The sequence below is a fragment of the Astyanax mexicanus genome, chromosome 8 (genome assembly GCF_023375975.1).
Source record: "Astyanax mexicanus isolate ESR-SI-001 chromosome 8, AstMex3_surface, whole genome shotgun sequence".
Lineage (NCBI taxonomy): Eukaryota > Metazoa > Chordata > Actinopteri > Characiformes > Acestrorhamphidae > Astyanax > Astyanax mexicanus.
Window position 1 is genome coordinate 55674413 of NC_064415.1, and position 18594 is coordinate 55693006.

The window sequence follows — 18594 nt, forward strand, 5'->3', positions numbered from 1 at the left end:
TCGCTAAAATAACAAAAAAGATGCAGAGCTTTCAGACTATAAATAATGCAAAAAAAGGTCATATTTATAAAGTTTTAAGAGTTCAGAAATCAATATTTGTTAGAATAACCCTGTTTTTTAATCACAGTTTACCTGCTTTTTAGATCTGGCACTTTTATTAACAGTACAAAGAAAATGTGCACCGAACAGCCGCGGCCGCTAGAGGCCGCCAAAATACAGAGAGAAGCAGCGGCAGCGTGTCGGTGTGCTTAGTGTTAATTTAAAATAATAATTAAGATTTTTATAGTCAAATATCGTTAAAGTTTACATAGATAAACTATATTGTAATTTGCCTATTTATCAAACAGAAATGTGTGTATATAATTAAGAAATATTAGTGTACATTGGTATCTGGAAATGGATGCAATCTGCACTTGTACATTCTGTTCACACTTTTTTCCTATTATTATTTTCATCCAGAGACAAATAAATATTCAGTTAGTTATGTCAGTTTTGTATAACTGATTTTATTGAATATGCCTAATTTTAAACATCCCTGCTAGCATTAATTAAATAACATTGATTAAACCTTATTTGGTTGCATTGCACCTTTGGGGGGGTGTTTGGGGGACGTTCATTTAAATGTTTTAAATAAATGTGGCTCTGAATTTACACTCTTAAATTCACTCTTGAGTTGAGGTGAAGGACAGAGTGCTGTAAAGAGCTTTACACAGATTTTAAAGGTTCTGTGAGAAGTAAAGCACCTTGTTTTTTTTGGGGGGGTATTATACGTAAAACATAAATTAGATTACATGTTTAGTTAATATGTTGATATTGAGTTAATATCTTATTTATTTAAAATGTTTATTATAGAGTCATTTTATATGTAAATTACATTTACATTTACATTTAAAATAGATGATATATAAAACTGCGCTGCACAATTCGTTTTCAAATATTATAACAAGACATTTCCCATTTCCTCCGTTTATAATAAACTGTGAAATAAACCCCCACGTGGGCGGGGCTTATAATCGGGGGCGTTTTTATTTAAAAAAAATAAGGCGGAGCCAAAGCTCCGTCACCTAGTAACGAGCGGCAAACGTAAAGGCACCGAAGGGGTCGTAAAGGCGGCGGTGGTTCAGAGGAGTGTGGAGATTAGATTGGTGTGTTCGAGCGGAGCGAGAGAGTGAACTCGGATTAAACACAAACAGAGGAAGAAAGAGAGGGAAGAGAACCGCGGAGGAGCAAATACTACAGGAGAGAGAGAGAAAAAGAGAGAGAGAAAATGAGAATGTGTTGTTCGGGCTGAGTTCTTCTCGCTGTTTTTGGATTCTATTCTGGTTTGTATTCGTTTATTTCTCTAATTTAACGCTTTAATTCCTACTTTAAAGCGGTTTTTATGTTGTTTAGGATGTTTATAGTACCTATATAGACGTTTTTAGGGCTTTAGCTTCAGTACTTTAGCAGTCAAAAGCTTAAGAATAAGCTCGGTATCAGTTAAAATCTCTTAGTTCCAGTCTAAAATCTCCTTTTATAGTCTAAAATGTCCTAGTTTTAGTCTCAAATATCATTTTATAGTCTTAAGCCTCTTAGTTTCAGTCTAAAATATCTTAGTTTCAGTCTAAAATCTCCTTTTATAGTCTTAAATCTATTAGTTTTAGGCTAAAGTCTTACTTTATAGTCTTAAATCTCATATTTTCAGTCAAAAATCTCTTGGTTTTGTCTGAAATCTCTTGTATAGTCTTAAATATCCTAGTTTCAGTCTTAAATATCTTAGTTTCAGTGTAAAATATCTTAGTTTCAGTCATAAATCTGTTGGTTTCAGTCTAAAATATTTTATAATTTTCAATATCTTCGTTTCAGTCTAAAATATCATTTTATAGTCTAAAATCTCCTAGTTTCAGTCTAAAATATCTTAGTTTCAGTCTAAAATCTCCTTTTATAGTCATAAATATCTTAGTTTCAGTCTAAAATCTCCTTTTCTAATCTAAAATCTTTTAGTGTCAGTCTAAAATGTTCTGTTATTGTCTAAACGCTGACATTTTAGATTAAAATAGCTTACTTTCTTTTAAAGCATTAAATATTTTTTTTCTTTTACCTTTCCCCCAGATCCTTTTCTACTTTGTGGGCTAGTTTTAAGATTTCTGTAAGATTAAAGATAAAAGTCTTATTTTAAACATGTGGTGTGTGTGAGGAAGCCCTGAAATAATTTGTATATTTGAATATGTAAATGCTTTTTCAACACTGTTGTTACAGTTTAATCTAATGTAAATTAGCTGAGCAAGCAGTACGAGTTTGGTGTCTGGGTTTTTATTAATAACACTAGTACAAGAAGTACAAGAAGTAATAAAAGTGGTCTAGCTTTCTGGGGGGTTAGACTTCCATTAACTTGCAGCTGTGCGTGAGTGTATAGCTCTCAGTGCTGTAAAGGAAACACTAAATAAGTAAATGTCAAACACGCCTTGTTGTGTCTGACATTTTAATTGATTGACTACGGGTGAAAACTTGTGTTTAATTTAATATATTATCAGACCTTTCCTTCACCGCAGTGTAAGATATTAGATTTTAGATTTTAATTTGACATGGCTTATTCTCTAAAATCATTCCTCATTCAGCCTTTTAAAAGAGGGATCTTTTAATTGGTCTTTATTAAAGGCTATGCATGTACATTAATCACTTATAACCAGTAGAACACTTACATACATGAAGCAAAGTGAATAACACTGAATATCTGGCTATAGATGCACATGTGGAAAGTTGGAATAAGCTATATTAGGCAGCAAGTGAACAGTCAGTGGTTTTGTTGTGCAGTGGTCAGTACCTACCAACCGTTCTTTTAATTTTTTGATACAAACTATTTATTTGTATTTGCAGAGATGGTCGCAGAAGCATACAGATGCCATTAAATTCAATATTTAGTCTCTTTCCCACTCAAAAATAATATTGCTTTTAATTTAAAAGAAAAATTCGTAAGGGGTTCTGCTTTAAATACTATCTTATATATGGTTTAAATATTAAATACTGCTGTAAAATACCAAAAAACGGTTATACTTAGCCAGTGAAAACTTCATTGATACTCTATAAAATGCTTCTGTATGTTTCTTGAGTTCAGAACTGAAAAAATGAAGCTTTTTCTCCTAAACCAAATCAAAGGCACATAGAAAGTATTGTAGAAGTATTGTTTAAGGAGAGATTAAACTGTAAGAATAGTTTTTAACCTACTGTAACTTAAAATGACTCGTGTTGTTGCTCTGTCTCGCAGTTTAATCTCCAGTCTGAGCATTTTTTCTCTGATACTGTTGATAATTATTAACTTTGCGAGTCATGATTTAGAGAGTTAGACCTTGGTGTTCTCCAGTGCATACAGCTTCTGACCTGGTTATTTAATATACTACACTTGCTTTAAGTAATGACAGTGTTTGGTGAGTTTGGTGGACAGGGTCAGGAGTGTTGGATGTTGTTGGTTGTGGGGGGAAGGGGGGTGGTTCTGCTGGAATTCTGGTGACTTCTGTAGAGCGCACTGCTTGTCAAAACCTTAAAATGTTCCTGGAAGGGTCCACTTTAATTTTAAGACTTTTAAATGCTGTAGAATACAGTTGATAAAAGACACCATGATGGCATGTTATAGACACAGAAATATTGAGTGTTTGATGAACGGCTGTGTTTAAAATAAGCTGTTTTAAGTTTCTTGATGAACATCAAAATTAAAGATCATGTGCAAACTACTCAAAGCTTCCCATCACACAGTGTGAGTATGTGTTGTTTCGGGATACATAAGATATTCCATCAATTTTTTTCTGCCAATATCAGACTGATACTATACTATGCTCATTTTTAACATTATGTGCTGTGTACACTATGGGTCGATTTTCCAGACAGTGATTTATTTTAGAAATAAAATACATTTCTTATTTGGGTTTTTTTCCCTATTTAGTAGGACAGTGGAATCAAATGTTATGAGAGCAGAACTCTAAAGTATTCTGCAATTTTAGTGTTTTCTAAGATTTCTTTCACTAGTTATAGCAGGCACCCATTATTTCAAATATTAAAGCCCAATTTTTAACAGTTTTGTAATTGCAATTTCACGAATTTATATGTTTGCTGCACCACATGCAGTTAAACAGGGATAATAAACATCTGTTGTTCACTACCTGCAGAGATATGAGACTCGACTTGGATCCCAGACACACTAAAGAGTTTCATCCAAAAATGCTATACTCAAACTTGCATCAGGAAATTCGGACTCAAACCCTAGAGACTCCAGACTCTGTATTAGCCTCTAAAGACCCCTGAGACTTAAGACTCTGTCTCAGACTTCCAAGACTCGGTATCAGAACCCCAAGACCCTGTTTCAGACCTTAAGACTGTCTCAGACTCTCAAGACTCAGTATCAGACCTCCGAGACTCAGTGTCAGAATCTCACCACCCAGTATTAGACCCCTAAGACTCTGTCTCAGACCCCCCAGACCCCAAGACTGTCTCAGACTCTCAAAACTCTGTCTCAGACCTCTGCGACTCTGCCTTAGACTCCTAAGACTCTGTCTCAAATTTAGGATATTTTTAAACCCCTAAGACTTAGGACTTTGCTTCAAACTCCTGAGACTCAGAACTTTGTCTCAAACCCCAGAGACTCAGGACTTTGCCTCTATCTCAAACCCCAGAGACTCAGGACTTTGCCTCTATCTCAAACCCCAGAGACTCAGACTCTTGTGCCACAGCTATTCGATTCTTACCTCAGACTCCCTCCTAGAGAGTTGGGACTCAGCTTGGACTTGCGTAGATGAACTTGTAAACTGAAAGTACTGAAGGAAATTGATAAATCACTTTCTTTGTGAGGGGAAAAAAGCAGAAGACTGGTGTACTGAGAGTTGAAGTAATATATTGAGCACGTTAATTGTTAATTGTTAGGCCTTCTTCTGACTAAACGCTCCGGCTGCAGAGAATAGTCTGTTCTCCCGGCTGCTGACTGTTGTTCTGGCAGCAGAACGTCTGTGTGATCAAGCCTTATTGACTGGAGCAGTCGATAACCACGGCAGGCGTGGTTTTTCATTTTCCGTGCGAACTCCACAGGAGCCTCGCGCAACCCCAGGCGACGTGAAGCGCAATAAATGTTCAGCCACTTAAAACACCGTCCTTTATGCGCTACAGCGGAACGGTTCTTACGGGAGCATGACTCTGGAAATCGCATTACAGAGTTGTTTTATTCATGTTCTGCAGTCGTTCGTCGTGCACGGGGGCTCTTTTTCTTTGTGCCGTGCTGTAATAAGTGACGGCTCTTTTTTTTGTGTGTGTGGTTTCTTTTGGAATTTCCTGTCTTCATTTGGGCTCCATAGCGTTTATTCATCAGCGCTTGTGGAACTGGAATTTTGCAGTGCAGACAGGGAAATGTTGGCTGCTAAAGTTTTCCTGTGCTGAATCTTCTGCATGAAATTGTTGAAGCGAGTCTTTTTTAAGCTTTTTAAAGTTTGGGCTCAGGCTTTGTTCTCCGTCATGGTGCCCAGTCTTCGTCTGGAGTGTCTGAAACCTGTACCGATGAGTCATTCCTGAAAGCCATCACCATCTGCCAAACAGCCCTGCTTTAAACACCACAGACACGTCTCGCACCTTTGATAGAAGTCCTGCTCGTCTGTTCTCTACCTCGCAGCGGAACATCTACTACAAGGGGAGCGTGGCTTTTGTGTGCTGCTACTGAAGAAAGCTTTCCAATTTGTTCAAAAGAAAGAGGTTTTGTGCTTGAGTTTCCCTTCCTCCACCGTGAGTCTTGTGAAGTGTTTTTTATTGGGCTTTCTTGTCTCTCTCATAAATCTCTTGTAGGAAGAATCGCTAACGCAGTGCACTTCAGAATCATGCTCTGCTACGCTACGCTAAGCTGCTCCAGTGATTAGCGGTCTGCCCGGCCGACCTAAGGTGGGTTCAGAAGTTTCATAAGTCAGCGTTTAGTTATGCAAGTTCTTGTGGCTTCAGATTTTTAAGCTCATCCAGAAACCACTGTCCTTGTTATGAAACGTTTAGTCCTGGTCTGGAGGTTTTGGGTTGCTTGCTTTACTAAAGAGCTGTTCCTTTTTATTTCAGTGAGCAATTAATAATTAAATGAGTAAAAAAATAAATATCTAGGAATGCAGGATATCCAGGGAATTCTGGGCTGATGCTGATTATCACATATTATACATGTGTATATATCTGTAGATGTTATAACTTAAAAGCAGAGATTCTAGACACTCCGGTTTACCTTTAATAAAAACAAATATAACATTAAATACCTTTTACGTTTTACCTATCAACCAACTGTATGCAAACAATAAAAGGTAACTTTTAAATAAATTTTTACATATTTTGGTCAGTGTTTGCCAATTGTAGCAGTTCAACCAACGTCACTTGCTCTTTTTCCAGCATCCCAGTGTTCCCAAAAAATTAATAATCGTCTGATATCGATATAATTCCGATATTATCATTCATCTCTCAAATATCAGGACACAATATGTCACACAATGTGTGAATAGTGCCACGTTTTAAAAACAGTTCTTTTGTTCTGCGTTATAAAGCCTAAAAGAGTGTTAGCTAATACACAAAGCAGTGTTTAAGCAGGTTAGCTGCAATGCTAATAGCTGACCTCGGCTAGCTTGTAGTGTGCTAACTCTTTTTTTTCTGAGCTGGATTACTTACTGATAGTTGTTGACGGTGTTTAATGAAGCCCACATTAATTTTAAGCGGTATCCACAATATCCACATGGTGCTGATTTTTAGTTAGCCTTTTTCTTCCGGTGTGTGTGTTTGTGTATAAGTGTGTGTGAGTGAGAGAGTGTGTTTTTCCACTGCGTGTGTTTGACTGTGGCAACAGTTCACTTGTCTTATTTTATTTTATATTTTTTATTTTATTTTTTTTATACCAGCACTGGCAATAATTAAATGTCCATAATATTTGTGTGTATTTTCAGAGTGCACATATATTAGAGCATCACAGGTGGATATTAAACACTTTTGAAAGTTTTTTTTTTTTTTTTTTTTTTTAACAAAAATGAAATATTTAATACTTTTTTTTTTGATCACATGCCTTTCAAACTCACTCGAGCTTTAAGACTTGAAGATTATTCTTTGTTACCCAACACAGACTCTGTGAGATGTGAGGAAGTGCACCCCGGCTGTAGTGAAGCGCTCTGTGGTTTTGTAGGAACAGTTCTAGACGCTGAAATCCTGACGTAACACCTGGGAAAGGTTTGGTTGGGTTTGTGTACAGTTAGCATGTTTGAGCATGCTGTCGCTCGCCTGCCTGTATCTCCTGTTCTGTTCTACACTCTTCAAAATAAAGGTGTTTTAAAAAAGGCTTTGAGCGTTAACATGGAAGTTACCACTTTTGGTGTCTTAGTGGATGTAATGAGGGCTCTTTAAGGACATTTCTTTACAAACAGTTCTTTATGGAACCAACTATATTAATTCTATGCCTTTTTTATAGTTCTTGAATGAAGCGACCAGCCAAAATTCAAATTTCCCAACACAGATTTGGTCAGATGTGAAGATGAGCTGAAGTGATGCACACTTCGGTCTCTTTCACACAGTGAGGGTCTCTCATAATCTCTGTTTCTCATACAGGGATTAAGGCTAATTCTAGACTATATTTTCCTTTCAAAGGAAATCTCCATACAAAATATGCTTAATTACTGTCTGAGAAACTGACCTAAAGTGTACAGCTAGACTTGTTGGTATCAGACATTGGAATATTTACTTAATGTATAGGTAAATAATAATGTATTTGTGTGCAGTTAGCATGCATGTGTGCTATGGTTGAAGCAGTATGAGTCTTCACAGACTCGTACCCATACAGCGGATTCTGTGGGATTTATTTATAAAAGAAAAAGTGGGTTAGCCGTGATGCTAACAGCCAGGTTAAAGCTGGAGTGCTGGAGGTCAATCAACACAGATTTCTCTCCTGAAAACTGTTTATTTAGGTGAGTAAAGTGCTTCCATTTATTTACAGGAAACATTCCACTAAAGCTGGAGCATTAGCATTCATGGCTAACCGCTAGCAGGCCGATAATACTCACCTCTGAATGGCCAAAGAACATGCCCTTAACACGGTTAGCGATTAATGCTAATACTGCTCCAGCTGTGCTAGCCAGGGGTGGCTAACCCAGGGTGGCTAACCGCTAACAGACTGATAATCCCCTGTGGACAGGCAAAAAGCTAGTGCTTAGCGCAGTTAGCAGCTAATGCTAATTCTGTTGAAGAACTAAACTGAATCTCGCTGTACTTCAGCTGATCTCAATTACAAATATTTTTAATACTGGAAAAATAAATTGTATGGAACTTTGAAGCATTTAAAATTAAGTGAGTTAGAATGAAAAGTTAGATTTTTTTTATGTTTATATTATGAAAAGTTAAAATGGTTGTTGCTGCATCCGTGATGAGAGCCAAAACCCCTTTACACAGCTTCAGTTTTTAAGGGTGCAGTAGCGTTTTTTTTTTTTTTTTTTTTTTTGGAAGATCTTCTGTAAAGTTGAGATGTGTGTGACACCGGTTGGGGGGTTGAAGCAGGTTCTGAAGTGGCTGATGAGTCATTGGTGAAAAGCAATTATAAAGTAGCTCATTAACTTGGAGAGTGGGACTGTTCTGTAGACGTTTAAAGTCTTTTCGAGGTGAGTGTAAATGGTTACGAACAGAGAACAAAAGAATTCGCTATCGTTTTTTAAAAGCAATTAATTTCCTTGTCAATGAAGTCAGGACAAGAGCGAGATATGTACGCCATTGTCCGGCCTTATCAAACTGCTCCTGGAACACATCCTAATATCCTTGGGGTTTCGCGTTATCTTCCTAATTATTGCACCCAATTAAATTTAATTTTGAAGGATCATACAAATGAGATTGGCTGGGTCCATTTATGCGTTGACTCAGCTGAATTCATTAAAGACTTCAAATAAAAGGAGGCTGAGTGATTAAGAGCGCTGTTAAAGCGCCCACTAATTTCCTCGCCTCTCGCTGTTTGTAGGGTTTAAAGGGGAAACTTTGTATAAACGGCTTTTTAATTGTGGACGATCTTCTGCATTTAATATAATGAGTGCTTTTAGATGCTATGTGTGGTGTTTTCCTCTTTTTTATCTTAACTATTGAGCTGTCATGTATTTCAAGTTATTTCTAATTATAATATTGTTAAAATATTCACAGCCATAGCCATAGTAACAGTAGGCAGCTAAAGTAAATTAAATTGTCTTCATCTACTGTGGCAGAAGTAAAAGAGTGGATATACAGATTTTACCCTGCGTTTATACACATTAATAATAATAGGCAATATTCTAAACTGATTGGTCAAACAAATTGTTCGAACCAATCACAGACAGAGGGGTCAGAAGTCCCCTCCTTCTGCTCTGTGAACTTTTGATTCCTACCGTACTTCATTCACATCCCCATCAGGGAGGATCTGAACGTAGCACATTTGATTATATAACCGCTGTTTCAGCTTTTCCTGGTTTATATGATGCATTTTTGCTCAAATACAGAGCAATTTTTGAGGAAAATGAAGCGTGCAAATAGGTAGCTTGCTAGCATGCAAACCGACCACACAGATAGATGCTAGGGTTGCAGGATATTGGGAAAAAATGTACATTTTTTTGTACATTCTTTTTTTCCACGATATATATATATATTACAAAATTAAACAATACAGGCCCCATGACATCACCAGCCCCGCCCCCACTTGCATGCTTTCTCTCGATGAAGAGCTGAGTCAGGCTGAGCTCAACTCAAAACCCGAAGAAAACAGCAAACGACAGTAATCAGCCCTTTAATCAGGTATTTAAATAGCTTTTTAAAAGGTAAATAAAAGTGTTTGTTTTTCTGGGATTAAAAGCATGAATTCAGTTGTAACTGGAAATATCTGCACAGCAAAACTGTGCTGGACTGAGGTGCACAGCTTTCAGCACATGCGTTTACAAGCACGTGCCCAACCATGTGGATGGAGACCATGCTGTTACCTCGTTGTTTACTCCTGCTAATTTGTATAAAGTTGAGAAAATCTTAAATCCATTTGTTGCATCCTCCAATAGGAAATATGAATGTAGTGTTAGGCAGCAAGTAAACTGTCAGTTCTTCACTTCTTTTGTTTGCATGCTAACAAGCTAATTATCAGGTTATCCTCTACTTTGTTCAACGCTTTATTTTTCTCCAGATTACCCTGTATTTGCATCAGAACCAGTAGGAATCCAAAGTTCATAGAGCAGAATTTGCGGACCTCAGATCTTTTTATCTGTGATTGGTCAGAAGAATTTGTACAGCCAGTTGGTGTAAAAGAATGATGTTTGAATTTCCTGTTTATTATTGGTATTCTTTAGACAGTCCTAAAATAATACAGTATATATTTTCCTTAAAGGTATGATATTGTTTTAATTTTTACTATTTTTAGTTAATTAGACTATTTAAGAACTTAACAATCCATAAATCCAGTATCTATAGCAACAACATATGTGTATTCATAACCTCCTTTTTCCCCACATTAAATGTTAAGGTCACAGATTTCATGAGGTCAACTCTTTCTGCTGAGATTCATCTGATGGATCACTTTCCCTTGCAAATGAGGGCTATTAGGCGTTTGTCTGGGTCTCCAAATCCTTGTACTTTCAGCAGACCCGCTTATACTATTATCAGTCATTTGTCACAGCTTTTTTCATTTAGATGGATGTAGCCTAATTCCCCCTTAATGGGCTCCATCTCGTTCCTGCTTAGCCATCCATTCTGTCAAATGAGAGATGCTGCTGACAAAGACCTTAAAGACGCTTTGATGGTGTGCGCACTTAGAGCTGCTCGGGGCCGAGGCAAACGCCTGCATGGCCTGAAGGGTTTTCTTTAGGCATGAATAATAGTCACACTGTATTTTACGGACTATAAGGTGCAACAGATTATAAACCGCAATTTATGCTACAATAGTAAGGAACAAACTAACAAAGGTAATAGAACAGTAATGTAGACAGATTTCTCCCCTGAAACTTGTTTATTTTGGTGAGTACTAATTTGTGTTTTCCTCTCTTCTCAAGGTGATTCTGACCCCTAGGAAGGAAAGTTGATGCAAAAACTTGAATTAAATCTTGGGAGTCTTGGCCTCAATCATGGGGACAGTGGTTCCTGAGCCGGACGACACTGACCGACAGCTTCACTCTCAGCATGGATTGCTGCTCTAGTTGACCCAATCGCTAATCACGATGAAGCAGATAACAAGGATGAGACGGTGGCATTGAGGAAGACCGAAGCGTGCTGATCATCCTTGTGTCACAGCGTGTCAGCAGCATGTTGCGCTTAGTTTCGCTGAAGTTTGCCCGCGTCTACCGGTGCGGAAAGTTCCTGTTCCTGGTGGCCCTGTTCATCATCCTGCTCATGAACACCCACAACCTCTTAGCCTCCTTTCAGAGGAACGAGCTCGTGGACCGACGCTTCATCGGCCTTAACAAGTGCCCGGCCTGTTTTGGGACCAGCTGGTGCCGCAAGTTCATGAACGGTCAGGTCACGTTTGAGACCTGGGGGCGGCTGCGCTTCCTGGACTTCTTCAACGTGAAAAACGTCTACTTCGCACAGTACGGAGAGCCGCGGGAGGGCACGCGGCGGGTGGTGCTCAAACGCCTCGGCTCCAACCAGGAACTTGCAGAGATTGATCAGAAGATATGCAAAAGAGCTACAGGAAGGCCTCGCTGTGACCTCATTCAGGGCATGTACAAAACCGAGTTCGCTCGACTCAACGGCGACGTACGGTTGCTAACTCCGGAGGTGGTGGAGGGCTGGTCGGACCTGGTGCACTGCCCCTCCCAGAGACTTCTGGACAGGGTGGTTAGGAGGTACGCCGAGACCAAGGACTCTGGAAGCTTCCTTTTGAAGAACCTGAAGGACACTGAGAGGATGCAGCTACTGATGACGTTGGCGTTTAACCCCGAGCCTCTGGTGCTGCAGGTATGTGTGCTGTTAATTTGGCTTTTTGGCAGTGTTTGCTTTTAGTGATTGGCTTGGGGTTGGGTTGGAACATGTTGGGTTGGGTTGGGTTGGGTTGGGTTGAGCAGGTTTGGGTTAGGCCTGTAGATAATGGGCTGCTTATTGGCAAGAACCTGACGATACAATATGTATCAGATTTTTTCATATTTATTAAATCTGAGTAAAGAAAAAGTATTTTTGTCTGCCATCATTCAATCAATCAAATCAATACTATGTTTTTGAGAAGCAGTACGGTATTGGAAAGCCCAATACACTGCGGTAATTTTATATATCTTCGATAGATCTTCTTACACCCCTAGTAGATAATTAACTTTTAACTAGGCCTGTCACGATAACAATGTTTTAAGAACAGTATGTTGCCCCAGAAATTATGCCGATAAACAATATTGTTGGCATTTCAAGACCATTAAATGGCACTAGCATAATGATGATTACTTAATATCATAACAAAGGAATTATACCAGGGAATTATAGGCAGGGAATCCGTGGGTCTGCCCCACACCATGACGTGCAGCCCCTGTTGGTCCCAGCTGGCCTGCGTTGGACCGGCATAAAGACCCTGCCTCAGCCTTCACTCAAGCGACATGCTGGAGGGCATTCTGCACTACCGGGTCCCGATGGCCACGCCCTCAGTCACAATATATGTAGGTGCGTTTTGTAAGTGCAAAAAGTGCAAAAAATCGATATCACGATTATTAAAATGATTGAGGTCATGTCCATTTATTGAACGATAAGTCGATAATGTAGTTCTTTTGACAGGCCTATATTTAATATTACCTCATTATCTTATCTTTAGTTGTTCTCTCTTTATCTATTCCCACTAAGTCTTTTTCTTTCCCTTTCTTTTTGTGATGAAACTCAAAGCTTCCCCAGCACTGCACCCAGTTAATTCCTGGAAATGGGATGGATTGACTGGGTGCATCTTTATGTACATGAGTTGTTTTTTTTTCCTGCATGCATCCTGAATAATAGATGTTCAGTGAGTGCAAGTGGTTTTGCTTGGTTGGGGCAAATGCCTGGGATGTCCTAAAGGATTTCTTCAGGCATAAATCATGAACGTGTAGTATCTTATTCAGGGGATGAGCTGGAGATGGGCTTATTTGGAAGTCTAGCTCCACTTCTTCATGCAGTGTGCATCTTCAGTGTTTGTTGAAATCCATGGGTGTTTCTTGTCAGGGCAGCTTTTTTTTTTAAGCTGGCTAATCCATTTCAATTTCTTTTGTGATTGACCCCAGTTGTCAAAGGACTAGACAAACATAAGGACATCTCAGTGAGGCCAGCCAATATGTTCTCTGACCTCCCATTATTCACTCTGCCTCCAACACCTCAAGCATTCTGGCCGATGAAGGCGGCCGCAGCCCTCTGTGGAGAATGATCCATAAAATTTAATTAGCTTTGTACAATCCGGCCCTTTGCCCTGCAACCTGTGTCAATTCCATAAGCATAATGAGATGTCATTGCCTTGCACTGGAAGACTCTAATGAGTTGACTTTTAGTGCATTGATGAGATTATCCCTGATCTACAGGATTCCTTCTTCTAGGCCTGACACGATAACTACTAGTGTATATAAAAAATAAAATATACAATAATATAGATGATTATGTAGAAAAATAGATCACACAGAGTGATCTATTTTAAACGTTTATTTTTTTTGTTGTTGTTGATGAGTATGGTTTACAGCCAATGAAACCCCCCAAAAAAAGAAAATTGTAAGAAAAGACCAATTGATACTTTGCTGTCCTGCTGGAAAATAAAATCCGCATCTCCATAAAAGTTAGTCAGCGAAGGAAGCATGTAAAAAGTGCTGTAAAATATTCTGAAAAAAAAAAAGGAAAAAAAAAACACTGCACTGACTTTAGACTTGCTATAACACTTGAACTGGATCAACACCAGCAGATGAAACATGGCTCTTCAAACCATCACTGATCATCAGTAAATATGACATTTTATTTGTAAATCAAGGGAGCAGAGTCTGGAAGAAGAGTGGAGAGACACACAGTCCAAAAAGTTTGAGGTCTAGTGTGAAGTTTCCACCAATCAGTGATGGTTTGGAGAACTTTCATGCTTCCCTCTGCTACTGACAACTTTTATAGAGATGCGGATTTCATTTTCCAGCAGGACTTGGCACACAAACTCTATAGAGTTTACTGTATTCGATTTTTTTTTTTATGTCGAAACATTTAAACATTTTTATTTTCCAGTTCCAGTTTTTATCCTTTATATTAGTGGCTATGGATGCAAAATTGCATTTTTTTTTTGGCTATATATTTTGTGATATTAAACAATGCAGGGTCCATGACGCCCCCCCTTCTCACTCTTCTCAGGCAGCAGCAGCCTGTCACTCACAGGGACACAGAGACGGTGCTGTGTATCTACTGTATTTCTTCTGTCAAGAATTAAAACATTTGCAACATGACGTGTTTTGCCTTGACGTAATTGCCTTAAGTGACATTGCACATCCTGCAATGCTGATGCTAAATCGATATATCTTGCAGGAATATAACAGTCAATAACATAATTATCGTGACAGGTCTTCCTCCCTCCTTCCCTCTATCCCTCTTTTTTTTTTCTTTGCTCTTTCCTCGTCAAAAACAAAAACACGCTGCCCAAGCTAACGGGCGTGTGTCTCTCAGCACGCTTTGAATCATTTATCATCCACCCTGCAGCTAAGAAAAGCCAGAGATTCCAGTTTACCACGACTCTGCTGTTGCCTTCAGGAACCCTCCCACTTTTAACTGGGACTGCAGCTTCCAGATTGTGACGGCTGCAGATCCAGATGAAGAAATCCAACAGCCCGTCATTTTGCCGCCCCCTCAGAGTTCTGCCACTTGCACCATCAGGTCTTGACGTTGACATGAGGCAGTGAGTCCCACCCCCTCCCCGCAGCTCGGGTCCCAGGCTGCTCGTTTCCAGCGATTGTGGTCGGGGTATTTTTAGCTGAGCGGTAGGAAAACAATTTGCTGTCCCGTAATAGCGGAGTCGTTCAGAGCGAGGGGCCGGGAGCCTTCGCTCAGGGGGACGTGCTCTTGTGGATCTGGTGAAGAGCAGATTGCTGAAGAAAGCGAGCAGATTGCTAAAAGCAGCTTAAAAATTCAAATAGGAATAATTATATATTCCTCTCTATAAATAACTACAGGCGTGAGTAAGTCTCAGAGCTAAAAAGGTTCCTGTGAGCGTCTCGAAGCCTGAACTTCATCCACCAGTCTCGGTCTCGAGTGCCAGAAACCACACGAGCATGTTTGAGATTACTCAGCAGTTTGATGTGGTCTGAGGCTGGAAGGATGATAGCAGGCGTTCATGGTGATAACTACTTGCTTCAAGCTAAAGGTCGGGATCGAGTCGTGCTCGTGTTACATGTTGGGTTTAAGAATTAACCACAAATTAACCTGATTCAAATGTTTCTGCCAACTAGCAGTAGGCGATACGTCCCCAAAATAATATCACAATATTATCATACAAGATAATATCCCCAACATTTTAAAATATCATGAATGATATTGTACCCTGAAATATTGTTCCATATCACCCACCCCTAATTATCACATCGGGGTATTTATTTATTTATTTATTTATTTATTTTACTGTTTTTAGCAAAAGAAAAAAATAAACACTGTTACAATTTATAGGTATGTGTTTGAGTGAAATGAACATAGTTGTTTTATTCTATAAACTACGGACAACATTTCTCCCAAAATCCAAATAAAAATATTCTCATTTAGAGCATTTTTTGCAGAAAATGAGAAATAGAAACAGAAAAAAGTTCATATTCATAAAGTTTTAAGAGTTTTAAGAGAAACCAGACATATTTGGTGGAATAACCCTGGTGGTTTTTAATCACAGTTTTTTTTTTTTTTTCATGCATTTTGGCATGCTCTCCTCCTCCACCAGTGTTACACACTGCTTTTGGATAGCTTTATGCCTTTACTCCTGGTGTGAAAATTCAGTGGAATCTTACTTACTTATTCATTTTTTTTCCAGAGCTGTTTATACTAGAGACAGATTATATCTGTCCAGTATCATTTATTTTACTTTAATCCTGGATATATGGAGATATTTGGAGTGTATTATTAGTATTATTAGAATCATGACATTCTAGATCATTGACTTTTGTTACAAATCTGATAAAGTTCTTGTATTTTATTTTTAAATGTCTTAGTTAGGAGAGTGCCATATCATACTGATCGTGTGCATTAATAAAATAAATTTTTAATTTTGTTGCAGTAGTGTATTCTTCAAATATTGTTTTTTTTAATTCAGTGTTTTGGACACTCCGTCTCATTTTATGTTTAATTTTATTTCCCTATATTTTAAATGCATACTGAAGTCATCCAGACTATAAAGAAACACATAAGGAATCATGTGGCTTGACTCAGATTTCACCTTCATACTCCTGACTTGGACTCGTCCCAAGAAAAAGGTTAAGAGCACGATTTGTTTCCCTGTTTCAGGCTTTACAGCGTACGCAGCTCGGCGTACGCGTCCCCTGGAAAAGGCCTCTGGCTTTGACTTTGTGTCTGCATTACTTGTGCCTTTCTTGCTCTATTGAGAGTGTGGCCCATCTGCTCAGCAAGGCTGAGAATAGCACAGGCGGCACCCCAGGGGTCGTGTCCATCACGGCTCTAATGTAGCACGCAACCTCTTTCACCTGACACTGAGGATCTGACGATGTTGTGATGCCATGGGCACCTTCCTAAACACTCCCCGAGCCGACAGGAGTCCGGTTGCTGTAGTTTTATCAGCAATCTTCAGCTGATGTGCTCTTGCATGCATATTTTCCATATGGTGAAGCTGGAAAGGAGCCATTTGTTTGGAGTTCTACAGCATTTGCAATCGCGCACTTCGTCTCAGACGAAGCAGCTATTTTTAAGCCTGCTGACCCAGCGGGAGAGAGGAACTGTTAACCACCTCGCTTACGAGCTACCTGTCAAGATTTTAGACTCACCCACCCATTATATGGTTGTTAGTGAAGACCTCAAATATAGGAAGGAGTTTCTGCAGTGTTTATATTTAACAAGAAAGTACTTGTTATAAAGCACATTGTTCTGGGTGTATTTCACTCATTTTTAAATTATATTTAAGGGTAACTAAACTCTGAGACTCCTCAGAGACCCTGCTCTGACTCGTTCCTCAGAGACTCGACTCTGATTCGTCCTTCAGAGACTCTGCTTTGACCCATTCCTTAAAGACTCTTCTTTGAGAGTCTGCTCTTTCTTGGTTTTGACTTGTTCCTTAAAGACTCTATGCTCTGACTCGCAACCCAGCTTACTCAATACACCATAAAGAATTGTGACTTAGAAAGCTCTGACCTGTTTCTTAGACACTCGGCTGTGACTCTTACCTTTGAGACTCTGCTCTTGACTCGTTCCTCAGAGACTCGGCTCTAGACTCGTTCCTCAGAGACTCGGCTCTAGACTCGTTCCTCAGAGACTCGGCTCTAGACTCGTTCCTCAGAGACTCGGCTCTAGACTTGTTCCTCAGAGACTCGGCTCTGACTCGTTCCTCAGAGACTCGGCTCTGACTCGTTCCTCAGAGACTCGGCTCTGACTCGTTCCTCAGAGACTCGGCTCTGACTTCTACCTCCGAGACTCGGCTCTGACTCCTACCTCCGAGACTCGGCTCTGACTCCTACCTCAGAGACTCTGCTTTTGACTTGTTCCTCAGAGACTCTGCTTTTGACTTGTTCCTCAGAGACTCTCTGCTCTGACTTGTACCTCTGAGACTCGGCTCTGACACGTTCCCCAGAGACTCTGCTCTGATTCGTTCATCAGAGACTCTGCTCTGATTCGTTCATCAGAGACTCTGTTCTGATTTGTTCCTCAGAGACTCTGCTCTGATTCGTGGGTGTATTTCACTCATTTTCAAATGATATTAAAGGGTAACTAAAGGCTGAGACTGCTCAGAGACTCTGCTCTGACTCGTTCCTCAGGGACTCGGCTCTTGACTCATTCCTCTGGGACTTGGCTCGAACTCCTTCCTCAGAGACTCTGCTCTGACTCGTGGGTGTACTTCACTAATTTTCAAATTATATTAAAGGGTAACTAAAAGCTAAGACTCCCCAGAGACTCTGCTCTGACTCGTTCTCCAGAGACTCTGCTCTGATTCGTTCATCAGAGACTCTGTTCTGATTTGTTCCTCAGAGACTCTGCTCTGATTCGTGGGTGTATTTCACTAATTTTCAAATTATATTAAAGGGTAACTAAAAGCTAAGACTCCTCAGAGACTCTGCTCTGACTCGTTTTTTAAAGACTCTGCCCTGACTCGTTCCAACTCGTTCCTGAGAGACTCGATACACCATAAAGATTTATGATTTAAAATGCAGGCTCTGACCAGTCATTTAAAGACACACACATGTAGATCTGGATGAACTGATCTTTTAATATGACCGTTCGCTCAGCAGAAGCAGTAACTCCAGTATTTGCTGTATGATGAGGTTGATTCAACATTAGTAAACTGGGCTCTGAGGGCGTGAGAGCTTTCACTGCACTTTTATTCCCTCCAACCTTTCACCTGAAACCCGCCCACGCACGGTAATTTGGCATGCACACACTCCTGCACATATACACACACACATGAACATGAGCTTCACGGCTGGCGAGGTTAAAGTTTCCACTGTGGTTAGAAATAAGAATTTCTCCTCCCTCCTCCTGTTT

At 39.5% G+C, this 18594-nt stretch overlaps 1 protein-coding gene across 2 annotated transcripts in view; it reads left to right on the plus strand.

The window, feature by feature from the left end:
- The first annotated feature begins 1088 nt into the window (after nt 1–1088).
- The window catches only part of dipk2aa (divergent protein kinase domain 2Aa), a 35057-nt gene continuing 17551 nt past the window's right edge, over nt 1089–18594 (plus strand). The window contains exons 1-3 of one of the 2 annotated variants that reach the window (XM_022677841.2): nt 1089–1322; nt 5797–5889; nt 11001–11904. In XM_022677841.2, coding sequence (XP_022533562.1) covers nt 11251–11904 — 654 coding nt within the window. In that variant the 5' untranslated portion in view covers nt 1089–1322; nt 5797–5889; nt 11001–11250. The remainder of the gene's footprint in view (nt 1323–5796; nt 5890–11000; nt 11905–18594) is intronic. The other variant, XM_007250675.3, reaches the window with a different exon arrangement.